This window comes from Ptychodera flava, assembly GCF_041260155.1.
Source record: "Ptychodera flava strain L36383 chromosome 3 unlocalized genomic scaffold, AS_Pfla_20210202 Scaffold_26__1_contigs__length_13983176_pilon, whole genome shotgun sequence".
Taxonomy (NCBI): domain Eukaryota; kingdom Metazoa; phylum Hemichordata; class Enteropneusta; family Ptychoderidae; genus Ptychodera; species Ptychodera flava.
The window spans coordinates 913,679-923,789 of record NW_027248280.1 but is presented as its reverse complement, the minus strand read 5'-3'; the positions used below and the strand labels follow the sequence as shown (position 1 = coordinate 923,789).

General features: G+C 39.0%; 2 protein-coding genes across 2 annotated transcripts; one reads left to right on the top strand and one right to left on the bottom strand.

Annotated features, from left to right (window-relative positions):
* LOC139125705 (tripartite motif-containing protein 2-like) lies at positions 1-2,223 on the top strand. Its single transcript, XM_070691806.1, has one exon. It carries the CDS (start codon positions 1-3, stop codon positions 2,221-2,223), a length of 2,223 nt encoding a protein of 740 aa, XP_070547907.1.
* A 340-nt stretch (positions 2,224-2,563) lies between these two features.
* On the bottom strand, positions 2,564-10,048 carry LOC139125999 (protein AAR2 homolog). The gene is made up of 2 exons (XM_070692071.1): positions 9,678-10,048; positions 2,564-7,388 (listed from the first exon to the last, which is right to left on the bottom strand). Exon 2 carries the CDS (start codon positions 7,360-7,362, stop codon positions 6,205-6,207), a length of 1,158 nt encoding a protein of 385 aa, XP_070548172.1. The 5' UTR covers positions 7,363-7,388; positions 9,678-10,048; the 3' UTR covers positions 2,564-6,204.
* Between the last annotated feature and the right edge of the window lie 63 nt (positions 10,049-10,111).

Sequence of the window (10,111 nt, the reverse complement as noted above, 5' to 3'; positions counted from 1 at the left end):
ATGGCTGCTGCTTCTGACCGCAAAGTTTTGGAAGAAATCGGTGAAGATTTCCTGTGTTGTACCATCTGTCTGGAGCAGTTCAAGTCCCCTAAAATTCTACCATGTCTGCATACATTCTGTGAGCAGTGTTTAGTCACACTGGTTGAGAAGACTGGGTCTCTAAACTGTCCAGAATGTCGACAGCAGTATCAGCTTCCTGTTGGAGGAGTGTCAGCAATAAAAGGCAACTTCTTTATGGCCAATCTGATTGAGATATTCAAGCAGCGACTTGAGTCCAGTCAAGGAGGTAAGCTTAAGTGTGAAGGTTGCCAGGAGAATTCAGCAACACACAGGTGTATGGAGTGCATACAATACATCTGTGATAGTTGTGCCAAGGTGCATAGAAACATATTACTCACTCGTACACATAAGCTTATGACCATTGAAGAATTTGAAACAGTACAGTCAACAAGTCCAGTAACATTACGAGCAGTGGAATATTGCAGTGTCCACAGCCAGAATGAACTCAAATTCTACTGTGAAACCTGTCAGGTACCTGTGTGCTCAGATTGCACTATAGTCAAACATCGCATACCAGAACATCTACACAGAGACTTGAAAGACGCAGCAGATGAATATCTTTCTGAACTGAAAGATGTGGTTGACAAACTGAAAGTGAAAGAACAGGAAGCTGAAAAGAACAAAACCCTGGCCAAACAGATACACAGTGATCTCACAGAACAGTGCAGCAGAGAAGAAAGGAAGGTGAGAATGAAAGCAGAGGAAATCATCAAGAAAATAAAGAGAGAAGAGCAGAGACTTATAGATGAACTGCAAAACAATTACAAAATAAAAATTAAACATGCAGCAGTTGAAATTGATGAGATGGAATTAAACCATGGTAACATTAAGAGTACATGCAGTTACATAGAAATGCTGATGCATCATGGGAATGCTGCTCAACTTCTCTCCACAAAGGGTGATGCTGGAACTCGTATCAAGCAACTGATCACCTCAGAATCTGAACCCCAAATACAACATGATGAAGTTGTATTCACATCTGGTTGTGACTTCAATGAACATGGAATTCTGGGAATTCTTAGATCTGATATTTGTACATCAAAGTGTACAGTTGACAACATTCCGAAACAACTTGTGAAAGGTGATTCTGCAGACCTACTGGTAACAACCAGAGATTCCATGGGAAATCAAGTCGTCCCAAAACATCCAGTGAAAGCTAAGGTCAGAAAACCAGATGCATCATGGGAGGACATTAATGTGTTGGACAACAAAGATGGCACTCACAGAGTTACAGTATTTGGGCAAATGGATGGACAATATGAAGTTACCATGACAGTGGGAGATCAACCAATGACAGAGTGTCCTGTCATCATACCTGTCATCAAAGGATTGGTGAAGACTATCGGCAGTGAAGGAAGTGATGAGGGTCAGTACTATGACCCATGGAGTGTAGCAATAAACAAAAATGGAGACATTGTCACTGCCGACACTGAAAATAACAGATTACAAATAACTACCAGAGATGGCACATTTAAGAAAATTTTGAAATTTCAGCAATGTAAAATGCCTTTCACACCATATGACATAGCTGTATCTAGTGACAATGCATACTATAGTTTAGATAATCTGAATAATCAAGTAGTTGTCAGTGATGAAGACGGAAATGTAATCAGAAACTTTGGACAAAATGAGTTGAAAGGTCCATTTGGCATAGCTATCAGCCCTCTAGATGGCAATGTCTATGTGACAGATCGTGATGATAATTGTGTCAGGATTTATACAAAACATGGAAAATACCTTAGGTCATTTGGGTCATATGGTGAGGGTCAAGGGGAATTCTTTGGGCCCGGGGGTGTAGTCATAGGAAGTACTGGAATGGTATTTGTAGCAGACCAATGCAACAATCGTATCCAGGTATTCAATGCACATGATCAGTATTTGTATTCCTTTGATTGTAAGAGTGCAGCTGATGAGTCAGTACATCCCAGAAGAATAACCATTGAAAATGATAAATATATCTATGTGACCGCTACTAGTACGGATGTCTATTCGGCAGATGGTTTCATATTTAAGTTTAAGAGTAGTGGTGAGTTTGTCTGTCGCATTGACAGTGATAGTGATGGGCTGAATTGGCCCACTGGTATTGCATTAACAGATGATGTACCTTGCAGAGTGGTAGTTGCTGATACAGACAACCATTGCATCAAAGTGTTTGTACAATGATACAAAATATCAGAATCAGAAAAATTTACGTAAGATATTAATTGCATTTAAAAGATTGTGCTAGAATTTTCACACCAGGCTAGAAGATCTCATAATATATAACGGAAACCGTCTGGAAAAAGTATTGTGGATTTACAGAAAGAGATCACATGAAACTATTTAAAACACTGAAACTTTCAATGTATTTCTCATTTATAATTTGTTAAGATTTTTTCATACTATACATTTATGTAATATTGCCACTTTGTATGATATATCAAGTGTGTAAAATAATCCCATAACACTGGGCCAAAGTTTGTAATACACACAAAACAGCACAGAACAGACAGCAAAGCACCGGTACAAAGTCAAATGTGTGTTATATTCAGAAATAAGTACATTAATGCAGGAAGTAAATGTAAGATTTCAACTATTTGTTCTCTTCTATACATCAGTACAAAACAAACTTGTGAGTCAAATTTACATTCCATATAGCTGTCAATATTTTCATATAATGTTACCCATGTGTACAGTTTAATTCACAACTAGCTTGATGTGCTGACTCTACACAGATAAATAGTACCATTACATTGCCGGTAATACAAGCTCCATACATCATAATAAACATAGAATCAGAATGTTTTCATTCATCCGACCTCTTGTTTAATTGTGTGTGTAGCATGAAAAAGTGTGATGAAGTTGTTTGATACATTGCGAGACAATGTGATGTAGGTTGAGATATTGTGTGTACCACAGCATAATATAATGTAGTGAAGAGGACACGTCAAACAAGTTTGTGGCTCTCTTTAGTCTTAATTGAGATGTACCAGAATGTTCAACTTTGCAACAGGTCATGAATAAAATTCAAGATTGGTTGAGAGACACTAAACATCAATGTGTGATCAGGTAAACGTTTGGCAAGGCGAGCCCCGTTCTCTTCTAAGAAAATCTACTCAGAATGTTGTCTCACTAAATACAACAATTGCCAGAATACAAGGGAGTTGAAATGGCCAATGACATAGGCGTAGGAATCCACTGCCATTTGGAACCCTGGGAAAGCCAAAGGTGGAATCAAAGAGACCAAAAATCATTTTGTTTACTAAATGCAATATTGCAGCTGTGAACTACCATAGTATCACACCCCAAGCATTGCTGGGGTGCCCTGGCTAATACATGGTTACAGCAACATAAATATATTTTACAAAATTTTTATGTATTTCATAATTATTCAAAGAAAGTCAATATGAAAATGAATACCATACAATGTGACCTTCTCCTCAAATGCCAGGTCTCAATTAAATATCTAGCTAACACAGCCACATACGTAGCTTGCCTCATTATCACCAAAGGCAGAATGGAAACCATCATTTCTACTCTGCTGACAGTTTATGGCATACCTTTATAGATTTGCCAATAAACATTATTGAAAAGGCAGGTTACTCTTGTGCTCACACCATACTGGTATGACTTCAGAGAATGAACACATGCAGAGAATTGCCTGTCTTTCTATGGATAAATTTGTACTGCAGCAATTAGGTCTCAAAATTAAAATTACATGCTCAATTTGAAAATTTATAATTTCCCATTTGGATGACCACCCATCTGAGAGATATGGACAGAGCATTAGTCCAAGATGTAGCGCAAGTGATCAAGGCATCTCTGGGACTTGTCTCTGACAGTTTACCACAGGTCTGTCTATCCTAAGTTTAGTAGCCAAAGCTCAGTGCTGACAGACAAGCTGTATTCCCCAATAATCATTTTGAATACTTTTATTTGGCTACATGAAGTCAAAAAAGGTTGACTCAAGAAAACTCTTGGGAAATTTGTGTCAACTCTGGAAAAATTTACCCTTATAAACTCCAGAGAAATTTGTGACAACACTTGAAAAATTTTACGCCAAACAATCACTTTTGTGAAGCAGAGTGTCAGATGATGCCGCCATCAACATGGTACCTCGATATCCTGCAGCAGGGTAGGCTACCAGTCAGTATTTGTACATTCTTCCCATGATTCAATCTTGTGGATACTTGGAACAAAAGCAATTCACATATGGCACCCAATTTTACTGCAAAGTCTGCTTAACTTAATCAATTAAACGTGCCAAAAATATGTGTTCTGACCATGTATTCTTCTGTAACAAACCGGTTTTGAAATAAGAATTTACAAAAATCTGAATTGGGATATGAACTGGTCGCAAAGTAACACACATTTGAAAATACATAGAAGTCATCATCAGTCACTCTTTCATTTCCACTACACCAAATCCATTACATTATTCATTTTCAAAACAGAAATTTGACAACATACATACAAAAATTTCTTAATTTTTCTCTTCTGATACAACATGCTGTAGTACAACATATGCAGATTTTAACATATCGCCAATATCAATGGTCAGAGTTCGCGTTTACGCAAAAATCGTGCGTATTTACGCATTGAAATTGACTCTCTACGCATTTTTTTCATTGTTATGCGTTTTCTATACGCAAAGGATAACACCGAAAGCACTTCCCACGACTGAGCTTAGGCGACTACCAGACGAAATTTGTTGCAACACATTTCTGTCAATCACTCATTTTGTGTGGAAAGTTTCAGATTCTCTGGGCGTTGTCTGAAAAATTGGCATCGTAGTTCACACGTTATCACGTTAGGCACATTATCATGTCAGCTGTGCCTATGAATTACGTTGCTAATTTTCAGGCGAGCGATAGTTTCTGAAACTTATGACACAAAGTGAGTGATTGACAGAAATGTTGCGACAAATTATATAAATGCCAACCGTGCACGATCATCACGTCTCGCTGTTCCCAAATTTTGATCAAGCACATATGCAGCATGGCGTCGAAGCAGACAAATCTGTTTTCTTTCAACTTTGCTCTACGAGTCCGTGAAAAAAATGATTCATCGGTAGAGCTCGTCGGAATCCCGATAAATTTTGAACACTGCAGAAGTGTCTGGACAAGCTGCCATAACTCTAACTTTTGGGTTGCCCGATGTGTTTTGACGGTCGCATGTATACCCTTCGCTGTTACGTTTCAACGTTGTTCAAGTTGTTCGTTAAACTGTTTTCATTAAAATAATGTTACATCGTACAATCCGAATATGTAGTGTAGGTTTATTCAACGGCACATTGTATTTTGCAGTCAGTTTTTTCATCAATCGAGTGCGGAAGTGAAATCACGCACTCAAATCCAGCCATTACGCAATTTTAGCAGACTAATGCGTATGCCGTACGCGATGAGAAAAAAGTCACCGCGAACACTGATGGTTTATTAAAAATAGGCACAAGTTGGTTCTGGAATGTACTATGTACAATCCTGACTATCCATGGCACATTTCTGCTAACGGATAAGCCAATTTGCATTTCAAAAAAGATATTCACAATCGGACTACTTTTCCATTTTTCAACTAACGTCACCACCAGGATAAATATCCTTTCAGCCTATCAGCAATTGAAAATCTTTCATCAAAGCTCTTAAGTGAGAAATTGGTATATAAAGCTGTGATGGTGGCACTTTGCAGTCATTCAAATATCCCTCTAATAAACTTCATTCCCAAAAATGCACTATTTCCAATTTTCAAATTTCAAAGTGCCAGATTAGGCCAAGGTTTTGATGCATGTTAAAATACATTGTAATATGAAAAATGAAAAGTACTTTTCTAACACTGGTTTGTAAGCTATTAGGTAAAGCTTCACTTTTAATTAGCTCCAATTCTTTTCAGAAGGCTAAAAATTTTTCTTACAGTAATTTGAGCACGATAAAATATAAGGGGACACTGTATTGCTGTATGATGTACATTGTTTCTAAAAAAAAATATCAGTTGAGCATTACTTTTTCTTATCTATCATTCTTGTCTACGATCGACTACCTACAACATAAAGCTATTATGAAGAAAATGACAATTTTTTCACTTTTGAACTGTAATGAGTCATTCACCTAAGGGCTGACGATTGATGCAAATGCATTATTGCATTGCTGTATAGGAGTATGAGTGTTTCATTCATGACAGATCTACCACTGTTGGTGCATATTCACCACTCTCAAAGTCGTCAAAGTCCCACTGAAACTTCTTGGTTAGGCTCTGCTTTAGCTTGCGACCTCGCGACTTCAAGTGGTGGGTCGCTTCGGAGTCGTCCAGATTGCGAAAAAAATCAGCGAGACACGATGTGAGAAAATTATTCCTTGTCACAATGTCAACAAAGAAGTCCTTGGGTATCTCAGCGAGTTGGAAGTAGATTGTGGTCATGAAGGCATGGTACAGGTCTCCGTGCTTGTCAATTGCATCTTCGCAGCTGCACAGAAGGTGAAACAGATGCTTCCAGTGTTCAAAGGAGTCGTACACTTGACCCAGGAGGAAACAAATGAATGCAAACTGAAGCTCTCCTATCACACCAAACACATTGTCATTATAGTGCGTCTTCACGAGCGTTTCTAAAGCGTAACTTGAGTCCATGCTGTATTTGGTTATTTCGGCTGGGTTTGCGCCGCTCGGATATTTCTTCGGTATTTCTGAAAAGTGAATCTGAGTGTCCGGATTGGTGTGCATTTGTGGCAATTTGTCCTCCATCGACGCATCATCCGCGACACTGGCATGAATTTCTGCCCTCTGTTGGGTAGTGCGAGACTCCTTGTCACACAGCAGCTCTGTAGCTGATGTAATCTTGCCACTGTTTGGCACCAGAGCCTTCATCAGTGGTTCTGTTATGCGATTGGTCAATGAAACCCAACGTTTCAAACTTTCGTACGGGTACGGGCCAAGATACCGATCCATTTCTTCACGGTTGCATTCGTAACGGTGCATTTCATCATCTGTTGGTGAGTAGTCACTAATATCTTCCTGTCTAGGGTCCCACTTTTTCACAAGAATCTCACGCTGTTTAAAGTTGTAGAAAAATCCACTCCGAGGAGCAGTTTCCTGCAATTTGCTGACAGCGCTGTAATAGACAAAGTGTATCCCTGGCGGTATCATTTTCACCCCTCTGAACTTTGACCCGACAGTCCATGAATTGTAATCCATGCCAAACTCAGTGCCTTCAGGAACATTCAAAAAGACCAGAATAGCGCCCTCTTCAAACAGTTTCCTAGCTGTGTTGGGATCCATTTCAGATGCACCCTCCATGTCTGTTTCTGTCTTACTGCGTTTTGATGCTGATGCCATGATTACATGTATGCCTGGTTAACTATCTAAAAAATAAACAAAATAAATAAATAAATAAATAAATAATCAAACAGAAGAACATCACTGAGTGAGCAAAGTCAGATATCAGAAGAGTGAATGTTGATCAGCAGTAGCACAACTATAACCTTTTTGAAGGGAAAAGGGATAAGAGATACAGTAGTACATGTCTACAACAAGTAAATACTGTATCTGCTTGAGCTGTGCCTGGACCATGAACAGTTTCTAACTGGATGATGCCTATGTTTCTGTCTTGTGGTCTTACTTTGCCATGGAAAAGAACTGGGGTACCTTAAAATTTGGAGGTGAAGTTGTGAGTGACTTTCTGAAGCTGCCGAGGGCATTCCCCCCTGTAATAAAAACTGTTGTGTACTATGGTTCACAGGGGGAAGATGGTAACACCCTGTCGTGGGAGACAAGAGTGAAAGATAATTAAAAAAGCCTGGTATGATATTAATACAGTTGCAGACTTAATAGTGTCGATGTTGATGACAGCTGGTAACTGCTTTTGTTTCAGAAATTATCCCCAAATTACCCAAAATTACCATAAATGTATGAATTACGAAAATGTTTAAAGGCAGCACAAACATAATTTTCCCAAACCATGCCGTTTTCTACACGACATATACATCGTTTACATGTAATGCTGACATCCTTAAAAGTGCATCATACCATACAGCGTCTCTGTATTTTCCTTTCAGACTCTGCACTTTTGAAAAAAGTAATATTCAACATCCAGTTCATCCCCATCTTTTACATACACACATGTACAAAGGTTAGAACTGTTCTCCTTTCATTCCTCTTGACTGGTTTAGACATTACACTATGTGAGACTAACTACTTGAATAGCATAGGTTATGGTACATGAATCTGTCAGACACCAGTACTGTATATTTGCACTCATACTTGTAGAATTTTGAGTACTTACACAATACATGTGTGTTACTAGTAGTTGCAGTTGGAAAATGTTGGAGTATATTTCATGCTCATAAGCTAGCTGGTTGAGACATGGGAAACGTTTCCCTGGATGCCGTATATGTACAAGATCAAATCATATGTGTGGTACTGGTTGACCTTTACTGCTTTGTGATACAACAACCATCAATCTTAAATTTAGAACAAACTGTTGCCTTGACATATGTCTGTAAAGGGGTCGTCTGACTTTGTGACTTTTAGTTTGCAAACAAGGTATTTCATGCACGATATTTAGATGCATCATGTCAACATTGCTTCAACATGTTTTAATTTTCATCAATCACCAAGCCTACGTTGGCTAACGTGTTACATAGGTCGTATGAGTCCCATACGACTTTTGAGCACAGTTCTGATGACCTCTCCCTTTCAAGGGCCTGTACCAGTAACTTTTGATGATTTTTTCACTATTTTTGTTTTATGTCAATTAAAAGTTTTTGTTCTACTCTCAAAATCATGTTAAAAACTAGCTGCTATTTAGCCTGTCAACACAGTGTATACACATATGTAGAATGCAATGCTACTGTTTACAATTGAACTCTTCCTAGACCAGCATTCACTTGTAGACGATAATACTGTTTCACATTTACAGGCTGAGTACTGTGTAGCATGCTTTGGTAATAGAAAAAGAAAATATGGTTGCAATTAAAAGCAAATTAGTGAAAAGCAAGTTACACCTAAATGCACACAAAGTACATAAAACATGATATTCGGTCAAAAATGCTGTATTGGTATAGTTTCTCTACAGTCTATGGTTTGGACAAAGTCTATTCTCGCATGGATGAAAGGCAGAGGGGTAGAAACCGGTACTTGCAGTTGCACATACATGTGTGAGTGCAGTAGTATTCAGAGTAATGTTACTGAGCACATAGTCCCTGTCCCACAGTGCCTATCGGCAAACAGTCCCTCCACAAAATTTTGTGGGGGGACCGTGGTCAGCACAGTGCCTGTGCTGAGCATAATGCTAATTTTTGATATTTTTTTCATTTTTGTTTTTAATGTCAACACACTTTTGGTAGTTAGTCATAGTCCCTCTACTTTGGACAGTGGTTACATAATTTGGACAGTTACACAAGTTTAAATCAAGTCCCTGAACCCACGGAGGGGCTGTAGTATTGTAGTTTGTACACTACAGAAGTCACTGGCGCAATCACGAAGACGGGAGCTTCGTCGCCATCCGAACCCTAGACCCCTGTAACTCCCGGACACATGCGGTTTTCTGCACTTATGGGGTTATGTGTTAATGCCTACTCCATACATGAAATACAACTTGCATGACCGGTTGTTCAAAACTCGTTGAAAATACAATATACGGTCACCATTACCTTTTCACTGAGAGATCGCTACATTCATTTCATAACATGTCGAAGATTGTAAAGTCCGTGGTCTTTTCAGAACGCTCGGCTTGGGTAGGTTCTTGTCACGACGCGAAAACGTTTCTCTAACGTGTGCAGGTAGGATAGATGCCTAGTGAGTCACACAGACAGGAAGTGGCAAGCCAATCGCTGTAAAAGTGCGCCATCTGACGGTGACAGTGTGCACATATCTTTTCAAAGTGTTATATCCATGAACATCTGCATCTCCTTTTCATATCTCCGGGGATTTTATGATTTTGGTGGAAACATCGCAGTCTTTAGTGGATGAACTTCTCGATTTTAACAGACAGCTGGCGTTGAGCTTGGGTGCTGAATCACAGGCAAGTTTGGAGTTCACGTTTTTTTTTTCACAAAGCCCGTATGAGGGCGTACTCAGTGACGTC

What these genes read in the sequence shown, in the direction of transcription:
- LOC139125705 (XM_070691806.1), top strand. Translation starts at nt 1, where the DNA reads ATGGCTGCTGCTTCTGACCGCAAAGTTTTGGAAGAAATCGGTGAAGAT.
- LOC139125999 (XM_070692071.1), bottom strand. Translation starts at nt 7,362, where the DNA reads ATGGCATCAGCATCAAAACGCAGTAAGACAGAAACAGACATGGAGGGT.